Source organism: Hevea brasiliensis, unplaced genomic scaffold (assembly GCF_030052815.1).
Source record: "Hevea brasiliensis isolate MT/VB/25A 57/8 unplaced genomic scaffold, ASM3005281v1 Scaf213, whole genome shotgun sequence".
Taxonomy (NCBI): domain Eukaryota; kingdom Viridiplantae; phylum Streptophyta; class Magnoliopsida; order Malpighiales; family Euphorbiaceae; genus Hevea; species Hevea brasiliensis.
The window spans coordinates 98,943-117,861 of NW_026614711.1; the positions used below are offsets into that span (position 1 = coordinate 98,943).

Consider the following 18,919-nt stretch of genomic DNA (forward strand, 5'->3'; position numbering starts at 1 on the left):
CTGAGCTAACTTATCCATAGAATAGTTAGCTCTAACAGGAATGAAGTGAGCAGTCTTGGTCAACCTATCCACTATAACTCATATTGAGTCATGTCTATTGGAGGCTGGAGGCTACTGGTAATCCCATAATAAAGTCCATTGCTATATTTTCCCATTTCAATTCTGGAATGGGTAGTGGGTTAACCATTCCTATCGGCCTCTAATGTTTTAGCTTCACTCTTTGACAGACTTCACAAGCAGACACAAACTATGCAATCTCTTGCCACTAATACACCTTCTTTAGATATTAAAACATTTTGGTGGCACCAAAATGTATGCTATACCTAGCATTATGAGCTTCTCTCATAATGTCTCCCTTGAGCCCGATGTCATTTGGTACACATAACCTACTATCATATCTTAACACTCCTTTTCCATCAAATTGAAACTTAGGGTTCTCACCCATCTGCACTGCTTTAGCTATCTACCAACTCAAGGTCTTCATGCTGTCTCTCTGCCACTTGTCTTAAATGCACTAGTGGCACTTCATCTGAGCTATTCAGGCACTCTTAGTTGATAACTCTAGCTGTTACCCCTCTCTAGTCAACTGGTACAACTCCTTCAAGATAGGCCAACTTTCTATAGATATATAATCCAAATTGCCAAATATTTTCGACTGAGGGCATCTACAACAACATTTGCCTTCCCGGAATGGTACTGGTTGGTACAATCATAATCATTGAATAATTCTACCCATCTTTTCTGTCTGAGATTTAGCTTTTTCTAATTGAAGGTGTACTGGAGACTCTTGTGGTCCATAAAGATTTCACATTTAGCCTTATATAAATAGTGTTTCCCCATCTTTAAGGCAAAGACTACAGTCGCTATCTCTAAGTTATAAGTGGCATAACTAGCTTCATACTTCTTTAATTGCCTCAAAGCATAAGCTATTAGTCTCGCAATCTACATGAGAGCACACCCTAAACCCACTCTAGAGGAATAGCAGTAAATGGTGAAATCTTCATTATCTGAAGGCAAAGTTAGCATTAGTGTTGTAATTAGACATTCGTTAAGCTTCTGGAAGCTCTCCTCACATTGATCATTTCATTTAAACTTCTTATTCTTCTAAGTTAGCCTAGTCATTGGATTAACTATCTTAGAGAAATAAGGGAAAAATCTCCTATAATAATCAGCCAAGCTTAGGAAACTCTTGATATTCATCATTATGGTTTGCCTTAACCAATCTGCTATAGCTTCCACCTTTTTGGGGTCCACTTCAATACCATTTTCGGATACCACATACCCCAAGAAAGATATACTCTTCAGCTAAAACTCATACTTCGAAAACTTGGCTTACAACTAATGCTCTCTTAGGGTCTAAAGGATTACTCTTAGATGCTGTGCATGTTCTTTGGGAACTCTGGAATACACTAATATGTTATCAATAAAGACAATCATAAGGCGACTCAGATAAGGCCTAAATACCCTATTCATGAGATCCATGAATGTTGCTAGAGCATTGGTTGACTCAAATGGCATCATCAATAACTCATAATGCCCATATTTAATCTAGAAGGTAGTCTCTAGAATGTCTAACTCCTTAATCCTCAACTAGTGGTATCCAAACCTCAAGCCTATCTTAGAAAAACAACTAGCTCCGGCTAGTTGATCAAATAAGTCATTAATGCAAGGCAAAGGGTAATTATTCCTTATAGTTACTTTATTCAACTATCTATAGTCGATGAACAACCTCAAGGATCCATATTTCTTCTTCATAAATAACATAAGAGCACCCCAAAGAGAGGTATTCGATCTAATGAACCCCCTATCCACTAGATCCTATAGTTGTTCCTTTATCAACTTTGCAGGAACCATCCTATAAGGAGGGATAGATATGGGTCTAGTACTAGGCACTAGATCAATTTTAAAATCTATCTCTTTCTCAGGTGGCAACCTAGGTTGCACCTTTGGAAAAACATCTAGAAACTCTCTTATAACAGGAACTAATCTCAGTCCACTTTTGTTCTCAATAACTTCTTTAACATGTGTTAGAAACCCTTTACATCCCTTTCGGAGCATTCTTCTGGCTTACATAGCAGAGATCATCCCCTTCACAGCTGGTACTTGATCTCCTTAGAATGCTACCTCTGACTAATTCTGTCCCTTAAATTTTACCACCTTATTCCTGCAGTCTAAGGTAGCATAATTGGCTGAAAGCCAATCCATCCCCAGAATGACATCAAAATCCATCAATTCTACGACCACTAGTGTAATATCTACCACTTTTCAATGTTGAAATATTTGTCCTTAATAGAATATTCTGATAAAAATTGATACTTCACTGATAAGAGAGTGGCAGTAAGATATAAAAATATGTTCATATATGTATGTTTAAAATGTTCAAAATATATTTAATAATGAAAAAAATGTTTTAAGGTTTTGTTTCTTAAAAGTTTTAAAATGGTTGTTTTGGGCAGAAGAAGTTTCGGTAATCGAAAGACATACTTTCGGCAACTAAAGTCCCTTTTATGGTTCAAATGTCCATTTGGGCAGAACCAACTCTAGCAGCCAAAAGTCCCTTGACAGAGAGGGTATAAAAGGGAACTTAGTTCATTTCCTACTCAAAACACTCAGGGTTTTCTTCTTTCCTCTCTCTTTCTCTCAACTTTAGGGCATACAAAGGGCTCTTTGAAGTTGAGATTTTAAAGATCTAGAGGTAGATTCTTCCATTTAGAAGTATGAACGAGTAGATTCAAGTTTTAAAGCTTTGGTTCTCCTGCCTCTAAGCTCCAAGAAAAAAGGTAACCTTCTTTTCTTTTTGATCTAATAGATAGATCTAAGAGAGTTAATGAGGAATTAGATTTCTAAAGCTTTAATTTCATGAAAAGTTGTTTTAAGTTAAGTTTTTGAAAGTTTATGCTATGTTGGGTTTAGGGAAAACCTAGGATTTTAGTTTTGATGAATGTATGTGTGTATTAAGCATGTTTTCTAGTTATTCTAGGCCATAGAAATGTGTATATATGATAAGATTATGTTTTGGAACCTTGAAATGAGTTTTGAGGCTTTTGGGGTGAATGAATTTGCAGGTTTTAGACTTAAAAATTTTAGAAATTCCCAGGCTTGGCTGCTGAAAGCTAGACATTTAGCAGCCAAAGCTTGCATTTTCTCAGAGAATCTAAAAATTTTTCATGTTCAGCAGCTGAAATCCCAGAGTTTGCAATTAAACTAAATTAATAACGGGTAATTTAAATCAAAGTCTAATTATGTTAAAAGTGATTCCAGAGTTGGGGGTTTATGCATAAATTAATTGGAATTTATCTTGGGCATTCCAATTTTTAGGGAAAAATAGAGTTTGAAGGCGATTGATTCTAAATTCCTTTGATATATTTTTCAAGCAAACCAAAGCGTGTTCTAAAATAACCAAACCTACTTTCGTATGTTATTTGATTACTTTAAAACCCATTAAGTTTTGTAACCAATCATTAATTCCTCTTAAAATCCTAGTTTATTTCTAAATCTAGGTAATTTTAAGTTCCAATCCTTGATTATCTATCAATGACTTTTACCTTTCGGTCTTTCAATCAAAGATTAACACAATACCCAATGGGTACCAATATTAGGTAAGAAAATCAAGCACACAAGGAAGGAATCAAAACTCATATTTATGTAAAATAAGGAAATACTCAGTCCAAATCCACAGATTAATCTAAAACATATTTCCCAACTCTGAAATCCAAAGAGTTTACTCACTCATGTTGGTATTTGCAAGAAAGATTGATGGAAAAGTAAAGAAAAACATGATAAGATGACTAAAAATAGAAAAACCCAGGTAGAAGAACCCAAAACTCTGATTTCTGGAGCTCCCAAAGATGGTTGCAACAGCTCCTCCCTTAGAAAAATGGCGTCCTCCTCAACTTTCTGTTTATAATTTTTTTTCTTTTGTTTCTTTCCGTTTCCTCTTGTGGCAAAAACTAGGAAATGATGAGTTTATATGGTCCCAAAAAGTTGCCCTAAAAGTGAATAAGAGTCAAGGAGTGGATAGGAAATGAGTTGTAAAATTATCTAAGTCAGCAGCATTATTCACGTTCTGGGCAGTTTGCTTAGGGTATTGCTTAACCCTAAGAAGCTTCTTCAGCAAATTTCAGCCTCTGGTTGCCTTTATGCTTAAGGTTGCGGCCCTCAGCAAATCTCGACAGACTTGGAGTAAAATGGACTTTTCTGCTCATACTTGACTTCCAGCTTGACTTGTGCTGCACCTTAAGTATTGCCACTTTACCCTAAGCAGGATCCTAAGCAATTCTCGACAGATTGTGGAGTAAAAGCTTGAATATGTAGGATTTAAGCCATGCTTGACTTTCAGCTTGAACAGGCTTAAGGTTAAGCTTAAATGACATACCCCAAGCAACATCATAAGCAAAGTTTCAAGCAAATTTCGGCTAACTTGCTCTTTCAAGGTTGATTTCTTCAGCCTTCCTCCATGCTTAAAGAACTCCAAATTTCTTCAAATCACTTCCTAATGCACTCATTGATCTTCGATTTGCCACAAAATCCTATCAAAAACAACAAAATTACAAAAATCAAATATAAAGTATCTAAAGTTAACAAATAAGCTAAAATAAAGCTAAAAACATAAAATATACTAAAATATAAGGGCAAAATGGATGCAAAACTACCCTAAAATGCCTATATGAAATGAGTGTAACAATTATATAGCTTGGATCAATTGGTATACCAATTAGGGACTACATATTGCAGTACTGCCTACAGGGATAATCATTGACAGACAACATATGTCTAAGATGATTGTTTTACTGGCTTTATGCCTGCCCGATGGCCATAGTGCCAATTTTCATTATTACTGGCTTATGCCTACCCGCTGGCCTTATGCCTGATATGACCGTTGTATACTCTGTATGTCTAACTAGTATACTCCTGAGTATTCAGTCTTTATAGTCTGTCATAGGTTACTTGGGCAAACAAGTACATGAGAGAACCATTAATATAAATTATATAAGACCGAATATAATATACATGAATAAAAAAATCCCGATTAACTTAATTGCTTCCAAAGTTTTATAAACATGTAAAAGACTGTAAATTCATATAATTGTATATTTCTTTATAATGTTATACGCAGGATAATTATTTCAATTATTTTGATATTTTTATTTCAATTTATGCACCACTAAGCAATATGCTTAGCGCGTTGGTTCTTACCACGCGTAGGTACTGGAGAGCAACAGCAGCAGTAGGGCCTAGACCGGACTTGGACCAGATCTGCTACAGTGTGGGTTGTCACCTCATCAGTTATTTTTGGTAGGGCTCATGTACATATTAGATTTTGCATTTTTATATTGTATGCAATTAAATGATGTAAATAATTTTGGATTGTATATAAATTGTAAATATTGTACTTGACTCTATATGAATGAAATGTAGTATTTTATTTTCTTGAAAATTGATATGAGCATGAGGAATAATATGATGAATGAATAGATGTAAATGATATGAATTGTTTTAACAGGTAACATGAAACCCACCATGTACTAATAGAACAGAGAGGACTCTGTCTGGGTCTCCATAAAAATGAAATGGGATAAAAAAAAATTTCTACAAGTGAGATAATAAAATTAAATGGACATTAAATTAATATTATAAATGATAAGACAGGATAGGGTGTTCCGGCACTGAATGTAGCACGCCTTACTCGACTACACTATAGACGGCAGAGGGGTGTTACAATTTATGACATTTGTCATTTTTCTAAGCAAAGAAAATTGTCCTTTCCACATAGTGAGAAACATAATACTACTTTGTTTCAACTCATTCATGTAGACATTTGGGGTCCTTGCTCCATATCTTCAATAAATGGACACAAATTCTTTCTAACTGTAGTTGATGACTTTTCTAGACATACATGGATTTTCTTGATGAAAGCCAAATCTAAAGTTAGGTCTCTTCTACAATCCTTTGTTCAAATGATTGAAACACAATTCAATGTTAAAGTCAAGACCATAAGAAGTGATAATGGTCCTGAATTTCTTATGAATTATTTTTATGCTTCCAAAGGTATTCTTCATCAAACTAGTTGTGTAGAAACACCCCAACAGAATGGAATTGTTGAAAGAAAACATCAACATATCCTTAACATAGCTAGAGATTTAATTTTTCAATCCAAGTTGCCTAAAACTTTTTGGAATTATGCTGTTCTTCATTCAGTATTCTTGATAAACAGACTTCCCACTCCACTTCTTCAAGAAAAATCCCCCTTCCAAATTCTTTATAATGAAATCCCTAATTATACCAATTTTAAAGTTTTTGGCTCTCTTTGTTTTGCTTCTACTATCTCTGCTCACAAGTCCAAATTGGATCCAAGGGCTCGAAAGTCTGTGTTTTTGGGCTACAAATCTGGTACTAAGGGCTATGTTTTAGTGGATATTAATTCTAGGGAAATTTTTATATCTAGACATGTTCAATTTCATGAATCTGTTTTTCCATTTTCTCAACCTCAGTCTGTTCAACCATTTTCTCAGGTTAATGATACATCATTTACAGATTATTCTTTTCCTTCTTTTCATGAAAATACTTTTTTCCTTTTCATCCACTTTAATTCCTGTTTCCACTAGACAATCCACTAGACAGAGAAGACAACCTACTTATCTTCAAGATTACCATTGCAATCTTTCCCAATTAGCTACATCAACTCATTCATTTACAAGTATCAAGTATCCTTTATCCTCTGTTCTTTCATATGAACATTTATCTCCTTCTCATTCTCATTTTAATCCCAATATAACTTCTCATATTGAACCTAAGACCTATAACCAAGCTGTTAAGAGTGAATACTAGAGAGAGGCAATGGCTAATGAAATTGCTGCTCTTAAGCAAAATAATACATGGTCTCTTGTTGATCTACCTGCTAGGAAAAATCCAATTGGATGCAAATGGGTTTATAGGATAAATTACAAGTCAGATGGCTCTATTGAGAGGTATAAAGCCAGACTTGTGGCTAAAGGATATACTCAAATAGAAGGGCTGGATTATTTTGACACTTTCTCCCCAGTTGCTAAACTCACTACTATCAGATTGTTGCTTGCCTTAGCTTCTATTAACCATTGGCATCTTCAACAGCTAGATGTCAATAATGCATTTCTACATGGGGAGCTTGATGAGGAGGTTTATATGGTTGTCCCTCCTGGTCTCAATTCTTCAAAGTCAAATCAAGTCTGCAAGCTCTGAAAGTCTTTATATGGTCTTAAACAGGCTAGTAGACAATGGTATTCTAAGTTATCTCAAAAGCTGATCAACTGTGGTTATAGTCAATCCAAATCAAACTATTCTCTCTTTGTTAATAAACATGACAGCTCTTTTACTGCCATTTTAGTTTATGTTGATGATGTTATCTTGGCAGGCAATGATATTGATGAAATTAATAGAATCAAGCAGTTTCTTGATGAATCTTTCAAAATCAAGGACTAAAGTGACTTAAAATTTTTCTTAGGATTAGATATTGCAAGATCTAAAGTAGGAATTTCCATCATCAAAGAAAATATGCATTGGAAATTCTCTTTGATACAGGTACTTGTCGCCAAACTCGCTACAACACCAATGGATTCTCATCTTAAACTTAGCAATAATTTAGGAGATCCATTACGACTCTTCCTCTTATAGGAGATTGGTAGGCAAGTTGCTTTATCTCACTACAATCGGACTGATATTACTTTTGCCATTCAGAACTCGGTCAATTTCTTTCTAAACCTCTTGAGATACACCTTCAAGCTCTACAGGTCTTGAGGTACATTAAAAGTTCTCTCTGGTAAAGGCTTGTTCTTTCCTTCGCTTCAACTATCCATCTCAAAGCCTTTAGTGACTCAGATTAGGCGAGTTGCGTGGATACGAGGAGGTTTATTCTGATTCAGATTTACCTTGGTGATTCTCTCATCGCTTGGAAATCTAAAAAGCAAACCACTGTCTCTAAATCATTTTGAGTAGAGTATAGAGCTCTTGCAGCTACTACTTGTGAAATTCAGTGGATTGTTTACTTATTAAAAGATCTTCATGTCTCTCATCCTATGCCTGCTAGCATTTATTGTGACAACCAATAAGCTCTTCATATTGCATTAACCCCACCTTTCATGAAAGAACTAAACACATAGAACTTGGTGTCATATTGTTAGAGAGAAGGTTCTTTCCGGATTGATTCACTTGCTTCCTGTGGCCTCTTCTACTCAATTGGCTAACATCTTCACCAAGGTTCTTGCAGTCTCACCCTTTCAAACATTGGTGCTCAAGTAGAATGTTAGATATACATTCTCCGACTTATGGGGTCTTACTGCAGAATTAAGAAATTAGTTTTATTTATTCGTTATCAAACTTTTGTTGACTTTGACTGTTGTAACTAATTCTTCTTTTCTTTCCGCCTAGCTACTCGATGTATATAAAAACTAGCTTACACGATTCGATAAATAAATCACAATTTCCACGTTATTCATTTTGTAATAATATTCATTTTTGTATATAATTATCATTACGTTATTTTAAAAATAATTGGTTACATTATTTAATTTTCATTTCATTGCATTAAAATCTTTTTGTATTACCAAATAATATAATTAACTATACTATATAATTATGATTGATGATTATGTCATATCAATCATAGCTAAACGTATATAGTAAAGAAACTACCATTGATAAAAATAGAATCCATAACGTTTAACATAAAATATTTTTTAAGAAAATATAATAAAATAAAATAAAATTTCACCTAGATAATTTTTTTTCCTTTCCTTAATAAATACTGGACAGAAATTAAAAAAAAATCCTAATTATTTTTTAAAAATTTTCCCCTTTCATTAGAGGAAAAGATTTGGATATTGGTGATAAATATCAGTCCAGAGGAATTATTTTATATAATTATTGTATATATAATAAATAAAATTTAATTGTTAATTATGATGGGACTTAGATGTAACATAATCAATAATCAATAATTATAATAAAATAATTTTATATACAATAATTGTATTTTAAAACTTTTTCTCAATACCTAAGCCTAGCTGAAGTTCTCGTTAAATAAAATTTAAAAGGCCAAAAACAAATAATTGGAAGGCTTAAAAAAAAGACGTATTATTAAGAGTCAGTGTAAACAATATAATTGGTTGATTAATTAATTTAACAAATATATGGCATGGTTAGAAAATGACTGATTTTAACATAAATTTTATTAATCATTTGCAATTAATTGTGCATGCATAGTGTTAGGAAGCATTAATTCTCAAATTATTTGAGTAAAAAATAAAACTCAAAATTAACTTTAATTAAATTATGGAATGGTGGAATTTTTTTTTATTGCTTAGATAATTAACTCTAATTAATTTGAGAATTTGCTAACCACCGAATCAAGTTGTAGCAAACCATCAGTCGTCTAGATATCCGGTCTCTGATGGCATTCATACAGACCTGTTGCGAGAAAATTCTCCAAAACTCTTTTTAGAGAATTTGAAATTATAAGTGCTAGCTAAAAGGAAGCTCTCTTAAATGAGAATAGAAGACAAGCTTCGTTTTATAGGTAGTAACTTTTTATAATTATAAATTTAACCTTTTAAATTTATTAATTATAAATTGACCCCTATAAGAATTAAAATTTATATAATTAATTTTTACAATTCTTGAATTGTTAAATTAAGTCCATACTTAATTATTAGGACATTAAGCAGTCAAAATAAAATTTATACTTTAATCCATAGGTCTCTAGAATTATTTTATTTTATTTTTATCAAGTCCAACTTCATAACCTAATTTAATTCATCATTTACAATCTTTATACGTATAGCCCATTAGGTTCCTAATATGTTGGCAACAAACATAATTAGATAAAATTAACACTTTAATTTTATCATCAATTTATAATTGATTAATTATATTTGTATATCATTATTAATATCCAGTAATGTGTAATGACCACTCAAATATTAAAATTTGTCAAAGTGGTTTGACTAACCTTTCTGTGATCAGTTTGTCAATGTAATAATATCCCTTCATCATAATATTCTGATTTATACATTGATGCATGGAATGTGTCTGCTATGTATGAATCATTTATGTCCTCCCAGTGTGAATGATTAATTAAATAAGATCTCAATCTTATTTTTCCTTGCACAAGGATTTAACAATCCATACTGGCCAAGGACAATTGAAATATTTTCCTTAATTACCTAAGGTGATGAATTCTATTTTGACAATTAAATATCTCCATATAGTTCATACTGTATCCAACAGCTACTACATTTGTTTTCCTTATGTAGAATGACATGTAAGCAGTATCAAAATATAATAATTCCTATATAAGATAACTTAATATTTCAAGTCTAAAGATCACTTACACGACTATCATGCGAGTCTTTCGATAGACACAGGTAAACTTTCATATGGAATCCTAGTGCGGGTCAGTTCAGTAAACTTATCATCACAAACACCTACACATTGGTTCTAGGTATTTTATATACCTCAGCTTAATGAGGATTACTGCTTCCTTTCATAAAAAAAAAAAGAATGCAACGTATACTGATTTCAATAGTTATATCAATATTCAGTCTCGATATAACATTGACTAGGAATATTTTTTGAACAATGTTATAATACAGTCAAAATCTTATAATGATAACAATATTATAATTTTCACTACTATGCATATAGGTCTAATGGACTTTATCTTTATTAATTAATATTCATTAAAATTAAATTGAACATTAAAGATAAAGCCGCCTTTATTAATAACAAAATATATACACGTATTAAGTGATAATACTTGTAACTAACACATTAACTACAATGCACATATACTAACACATGGAAGATAGAACTTGCAGTTTGGGGAGGGGATGTATATGTCATACACAACTAGAAGTAGTCACTGATGTGAAATTAGTTCCTTTTATGGAAACACAGGAATGCTTTGTTCATTCCTGAAGAAATTGGAAGGATCTGTTTCAGTCTTTACTTTTACTAATCTCTTAAAGTTGTTCTTGAAATACTTCAAACCCCAAACACTGGCTTGTGCAAAGCTGGTGTTGCCATTTTTGTTCCTTCCAAGATCAAGATCCCTATAGTTTAAGTAGGCAGCTCTGGGTGACTTCGACACATATGGTGCCATGTACGAGTACAGACTTCTCATCCACCGCAGGTGCTGCTCCGTTTCCTCTTCCTTATCCCAAGTTACCATGTATTGGATTTTGTATATATTTCCTCTTCTGTGAGGGAATGGTGTTTCTGAGTCCTGAATCTCGCTCATCTTTCCTCCATAAGGTGTCAAGATCAGTTCTGATGTCTCTGCTTCAAGAAGCTTTTTGTATAGCCCTTCCAATCCGGTTTCTGAAATGGGTTCCTTAACATAATCTGATTTTGCTTTGAAGAAGCCCTTGAATTGAGCTGTCCTGTTAAGCAGAAGTTCTGAGGATTCGCTTGTTGAGAAACCTGCAAAGTAGAGGACAGATTGAATCCAACTCATTTCAGTGCAGTTTTCGAGCTTTAAACCCAGTTCTGGGAAATTATCTTGCATCACGGGAACAAGTTTTCCTGCCTCTCCAAGATACAATGAATCGAATGAGACTCGAATAGTTTTATTGTTGTTGGAGCTAGCATTCACAACTTCTGTAGCTGCATGGAGGAAAAGGTCTTCAGGAAGCTTATCTCCTATTCTTTGCCACTTCTGAAGAAGCTTGCTTGCACCTTGTTCCAAGGTTTTTGCAACTTTAAAAACTGTTACGGATGGAGGAATTTGAACCAACCTCACTTTCCATGAAAAAATGACTCCAAAGCTCGCTCCTCCTCCTCCTCTAATGGCCCAGAAAAGATCTTCTCCCATGGATTTTCTGTCCAGAATTCTTCCATTAACATCAACTATCTTCGCATCAATAACAGTATCAGCTGCTAATCCGTACTTTCGGAATATGGTCCCGAATCCTCCTCCACTAATGTGTCCCCCAACACCTACAGTCGGACAGCTACCAGCTGGGAAGCCATAGACATTGCTTTTCTCTGCAATTTTATAATAGAACTCTCCTAGAGTTGCACCAGATTCAACCCATGCACTCTCCTTTTCTATGTCAATACTGATGGATCTCAGATTGACAAGATCAATCAGCACAAATTTTTCTTCAGAAACATAAGACAGGCCCTCATAATCATGACCTCGACTTCGTATCCTTATCTGCATATCATATGCCTTGGCACAAACAATGGCAGCCTGGATATGAGATTCATTAAATGGGGTGATAATAAATTCAGGTTTCGTAGTTGAAGTGTTCAAGAATCTGAGGTTTCGAACAGAGGATTGAAAGACAGATGAGTAAGCAGAGGTATTTTTGGCGAGGACAAATTCTGAAATTGGCTTGGAATGATTCTGTGAATGAGAAGAAATGCACCGCAAAAAGCTATTGTAGTTTTTAAAATGTCATTTTATTTTATTCAGCAGCAACTTGTTTAAATACAAAACTATTAAACAAAAATTTATGATTATCATGATAGATTACCATGATAAACTAAACTTCTTATTGAAAATCTAAAACAAAGTGATAACAACCAAAGTCCTAAAAATATGGTGGATAATCTTACGAAATCATATTCCAACCTCCTCCTTGGATTTAGAAGCTGCAAACCCAAGTTTCTTCCTCAAATGCCATCTCCATTCTTACGCACTTCTCTTAGAAAAACAATTTGATGTTGAAATGTTTGGAGATTTTGTGCCTTGCTCGATAAAATTTTCTTCAACCAAATAGCTTGGTTGTGACTACGATTTTGTTTAACTAAACTCTTTCATTGTGTTGATTGAGCAACAACTTCACCTTTTGGAACACATAACCATATAAATTGAAATTTTGTTCATGTATCTTACAATTCTTTTGCAGCTTTTAGTGTAATTAAGTTGAAACTTTTGAGAATTTTTGAATGATTTCCATTCCAAGGAAATAAGACATAAGAAAGACATTCATCATTTAAATCTTCAATAAAGATCATCAACATATAAAGAAATAATTAAAAAAGCCTAAAGTCAGTAGATGATCATCACACTCTTGGTGCCTGCTGACCATTTGATTACAAAGTGACATCCATTTGGAACACTTGCCATCTAATCAACTCCAAATATTTGTGCATAACCTTTTACTACAAGCCTTGCTTTGTGGAACCATCGTGATTTAACTTGGTTACGAATTGATACCTATGACATTTCTATCATTTCAATCATGGACAGCTCCTCTTGCATTGCGACCATCCATTTTGTGTTCTTCTTGGCCTCCTCTGGATCATCCATCGTTTCTTAGTATTAGTTGGGGATTGAGATTTTGAATCTCCTTTGAATCTTTATATTCGAGTTACGCCCTTTGATCGGAACATTTGTACCCCACCGACTTGTATTTATCGGTGTGAACTAAGCTGAGTTTTTTTGTGGCCCTCTCCAACTTTTACCATGAACTAGTTGATTTTGCTTGCATGTAATCATTTTCGATGATGGAAATGAGAGTTTTTGTACTGAGTAACTTGTTAAAACTACGGTGCTTTTCCCTTCACAGTTTGACCCTTTTGACCTCGGTCTCGTCATTCTTTTTGAGCAGATTTGTCGTTAGGTCATGTGGTTGGTACTCTTGCTCGGCATTTTGTGCCTCTGCTTTGCTTGTTTTTGAGTTTTTGCATATTATTACATGCCTCCCCCATTTGTTGGCACTTGACATTTTATTTAGCATACTCCAACATTTGAGACACAATGTTGACAAGGTGGAAATTTTCCCATTTTGAAGTTGTTGCTTTTATTAGAGCAGGTCGGGGTCTCACTGTCTCACATCTTCTTCTTATTCTTTTTCTTTCCCTTTCCATTGGTTTGGTGCTTGCTTTATAAAGCTCTTTCATTCCTTCTTGTCGTATAAGCCTTCTTTGTATAATTCGGATAGCATTTCTTGATTCTCTATCATGATTCTAGTGAAAAAAAGAAGAGAAGACGAGAATGGCCTAGAATGGCCTTTGCCTTTGTCTTTTCTTTTTTTTCTTTCTTTGTGATGGAGTTGGCCAGGGGGATATTTGATAATTTCCCCATCAAAGGTGGTGGAGAAATTTGAGAGAACCTATTATTTCCATCAGCCAGTTAAGGTTGAAGGTTGATTTTAGTGAGAGAGGTTCAGCTCTCAGACTCTCAATAATTGTAGTTTTTAGGCAGTAAAAGCGATGAAGAAAACAAAATACTTGTACGCAAATGTCATTTTTTTTATTATTAAAGCAACTTGTTTAAATACAAAACTATTAAAAAAAAAAAAAAAAAACAAGGGCTTGATTATCATGATATAGATTGATGATAAAAAAAAAACTTCTTAAAAATAAAAAAACAAACACAAACAACAACTAAAAAAAAATATAATGGATAATGGATAATCATAAAATCATATCAGATTTTTGCAACACACAACAGCTATCATCAACTGATTCTGAAGTCACAGATGAAAAGGAGACTAAAAGGGTAAGAAGTAACGAAAGAATAACAGAGATTGACATTGCCATTTTTGCTCTGTCTCCTTTCTGAGAGATCAATGAGAGACGTTTGATATTTTATAGCGATTAGACACCCAGTTTCCGTTTGAAGAATGATCTCTATACATTGAAAGAATGGAAAATTCAAAGTTGAAAATCTAGAAAAGATTCTTAGATAACCACTGGCATATACACATTTTCTTGTTGAGATCATCAGCAAATATTTCAATTCCTCCATGGTTGGAACAGGAATCATTGACAATATGCTTCGGGTAATCGTCGGTATAAGGATAAATGTCTTTAGGCGGTGGTCCTTGTGCCATTCAAGAATCAACCAGCAGCTTCAGGTTTGATTTGATTGCAAAGCAACGCATATGTTTCTTTGTTAGTAATGCAGCTTTAATAATGGAGAGCAAATTTAGTATTTCATGAGTGAGGAGAGGAATATTTCTGAGGCTATTTGATGATGTTTTGTGACATTGAAAAGGCCTAGCTCGATGGTTTTTGAAAATAACTTGAAAATTAAAAATTAAGCATGTGGAATATTATACCCAATTCACGTTATAAAAATTATAGAGATATTCAATCCCTTCTTTGTAAAAAGCTCCAATATACGTCGGATTGTTCTGATGCAGATACGTACACATATATTTGCCGTTCGACAAAATCACATGACAAACAACAGCCAACCTCATTGGCTAGTAGTCAAATGAGTATAGTAGTAGTAGGGAGAAATTTTAGAATACAACACATACAACACAAGATTGAAATTAATCCGCTAGTTATTATTTGATCCCTCATGCCTCCATTGAATATATATATATATACTCTCCTCCATTATGTCAACTAATATTTTTTTAGGCTTATTGAAAAGATAATTATCAAAATAAAAATTATGGAAGAAGGATAAATACAATAATATTGGATTTTCAATGATAATTATAAAAAAGTTAAAAAATAAAATTTTAAATTCAAATAATGAAAATTAGATAAAATTTTAATTACTTTAAAAATTTTAGTCAATTCTAATAAAATTAAAAGGATTAAATAAAATGAACAAAATGTGATAAAATTTAATTTTTATTTATTTATTTATTTATTTGATAGTAGATTTTTTTTTTAAGAAACATATTAAACTAATAGTCAAGTAAACTAAGCCAAATAGCATGACAGTCATTTAATGCAATGCACGAAAATCCAAGATCTAGTAAAATATCAATAATGCTAATAGAAAATTATATATATATATATATATAAAGAGTAAAGGGGACATGAACCACTCTTTATTTAGTATTTCTATTTATTTTTTTTTATTTAAATTTTTTTCCCTATATTTTTATGTTTTGATTGAACCAATTAACATATTTTTGAAATTTTAATTTAATATTTTTATATAATTATTAATTATTACATTAGAAATATAACTATATTCATTGTATATGTTTCCATTTTTAATATTTTATTATTATTAAAATGATTGATGATGGGATTGACTTTTAATTCAAGGTCTCCCATAACAGTTTTCTTAAATAATAAGATATAATAAAATAAAAGAGAAGTCTTGCTTGTGGTGGAAAATAATGGCATTTGATAATGAATATAGACTGAAAAAAAGGAAGACTTGTGATAGAAACCAAACAACACGCACCACAGAAATTGCTAAAAAAAGAGATCTTCATTTTAAATTGCTAAAAAATAGAAAAAAAAATTATATCATAATTATTATGGAAAATGATATAAAAAATTTAAAAATTTATATAGTTGACTTAAAGTCAAAGTCTCCTTTTAGGTTTGTATTTTGTATCAATAGAGGAAATGATCAATCCATATCGATAATATGATGATATGTAAACTGAACCAAACAGCACGGCAGCCACTTGATGCAATGCATGGAAAAAGCCAACATCCAATAGAACATTAAAAATAATATAAATTAAAAATTAAAAAATACTTAATTAATAAATTAAAATATAAAATATTAGTAACTCAAATCTCTCTGTTCATTTTAAATTTCAAATAGAGTTTTATATAATAAAATTCTCAAATTTTATAAATTCACTTTATTTATCTGTTAATTTATGATTTTAAATAATCCATCTAATAATATGACGTTTAATAAATGTATAATTTAATTTCTTTCACAATTTTTAACCATAAAAATGTGTTTATTTAAAATATTAAAAAAACAATTATAAACTATAAAATTTTGTTCAAAATTTAGTAATTACAGTTGCAAATTCAAAATTTTAAGTCATATATTATTATATTTATGCATACAAAAAGCACAAAAAAAAATGCTAAAATTATAATAATAAAAAAAAATCTTACAACCTATACATGCATGGTTGATTTTTTTGTAACTTTTTCGTGAAGTTTTTATTTTATTTTTTAATTTTTATCTCTGTTAATGAAACTTTATATAAGAGTTTTTTATTGTAAAAATTTTTTATTTTGAGAAATAAATTAATTATTGTATATACAATTATTATCGTTAATCTATTTTATCAACTAAATTTAGATTATCGAAATGGTTCTCTCATAACAGTTTTCATAAATAATATAGACATAACAAAATAAAAGAGAAGTTTTGCTTGCGGTGGAAAATAATGGCATTTGATAATGAATATAGACCGAAAGAAGAGGAAGACTTGTGATAGAAAATGATAGCTTTAATTTATTATAAAAGTTAAAACCAAATAACACTCTCACTAACATCATCGATAGACTTTGATTGAATAAGTTAACAATTGTGAAAATGCACTCATAATTGAAAAAAAAACATTAATATCTTGAGATAGAACTGAATAATTATTTAGTTGAATTTACATTACATTGTTATTATTAATAAAAAAAAATTTGAATTTAGGCTCAAAACAAAATTAAGAGTTAATTTTTCTGAATAAAGTTAACATTTTCACTCAAAGTGGTCTATACTTTATATATTCATCCAAATATGACATGAAATTCTTAAGCAAAATGCAATTCAAAATGACATGACTCACACCCACCTGAAAAATAATAAACTGGTACATTTTTTATATTAATCAACTTATTTGAAAATTTAAAATTAAATAATACATATTTTATACTATATATCAAATATAAAGTTGTATAAGCTGTTATTAAAAATATAAGATAATATATTGTTATATTCTTATAAAAATTTAAAAATCTAGTTAATAAATATTTAAAAATAAAAATTTTAATTTCAATTTATTGGCATATAATTATTCAAAGTTTTAATGTTATCATCAGGTTCTTTCTTAATGCTTCGTTGTACAATAAAGAATAACATATAATTTATATATGCAGCAGTAGCCTTCTTTTCGAATTCCCAGAAAGAAATGATAAAAGTATGGGAAGAGAGTTTATATCTTGCACTTACAGTTTGGACAACAGAAGCTTAAAAATGTAAATGAATAGAATAATTCATTATAGCTCTAATCAGCTTAATTACACAGTATATCAAGTTAATCTTGGTAGAAGAGAAGTTGCAGCTCAATATTGTATTCTAATGAGATGTTATTGTTTGGTAAATTTTATTTATTATTTGGTGATAATTATTTTTTTCTTGTTGACAGAATTGCATAAATTCAAGTAATCTTTTGAAAAATGAAGTGTGAATGTTGTAAAGACTACTCCAACTTGTGACAAGGGAACAAGAAAGAAAAAGTATGCAGTTTGATTAATATTTGATAGCTTTCAAAACCAATAACGGGGTTCATAGATATGAAATTATTTCATTTACGTAGAAGGGAAGTCTTACAACTTGTGGAAAATAATGAAATATATGATTATAAATATTAGAAATTATAGATTTTGATTATGATAGTTATGAGTGAGGAAAAAAAATACACAATGGCAAGTCAAGTCTCCCTTAAAATGATGAATATGATTTGTGATTCAGAAATGTCATCTTGGTGCGTGAAGACTTTTCTTGCGTGTGATTATTGGGCAAAAAGAAGGAATAGCTTTGTGGAATGGACTACCAAAACCATCTAGCACGCTTTACACAGTTAATTTTTAATGAGACTTTATATAATTTTTTTTTATGAAAATTTTTTTATTTTAAAAAATAAATCAATTTGTGGTGTCACAATTTGATACAATTGACCATTATCAAATTCCTTGATTTTTGAGCTAAATTGAACTTAAATTAAAACTTTTAAGTTAAATTAGATAAAAAATTAAAAATAAGTAAAATTAAACTTTTCAAATAAATACAGAAATATAATAGAGCTTTAAACCAGACAAAAATTGATGTAACGTTATTTGAGCAATTTTTATGATTTCAAAGTGAAGCTAAATTACAGTTTTAGTATAGTATGAGAGAAAAAATTGAATTTGATTGTAGATTTTATATGACAATCTACGAATGAAAATTATTTTTTACTTAAAAAATACCTAAATATTAGCAATGATA

At 31.5% G+C, this 18,919-nt stretch overlaps 1 protein-coding gene across 1 annotated transcript; it reads right to left on the minus strand.

Annotated features, from left to right (window-relative positions):
• Window positions 1-10,723: 10,723 nt before the first annotated feature.
• On the minus strand, window positions 10,724-14,919 carry LOC131176666 (tetrahydroberberine oxidase-like). The gene is made up of 2 exons (XM_058141737.1): window positions 14,429-14,919; window positions 10,724-12,413 (listed from the first exon to the last, which is right to left on the minus strand). The coding sequence occupies exons 1-2, from the start codon at window positions 14,524-14,526 to the stop codon at window positions 10,916-10,918; spliced, it is 1,596 nt and encodes a 531-aa protein (XP_057997720.1). The 5' UTR covers window positions 14,527-14,919; the 3' UTR covers window positions 10,724-10,915.
• Window positions 14,920-18,919: the final 4,000 nt, after the last annotated feature.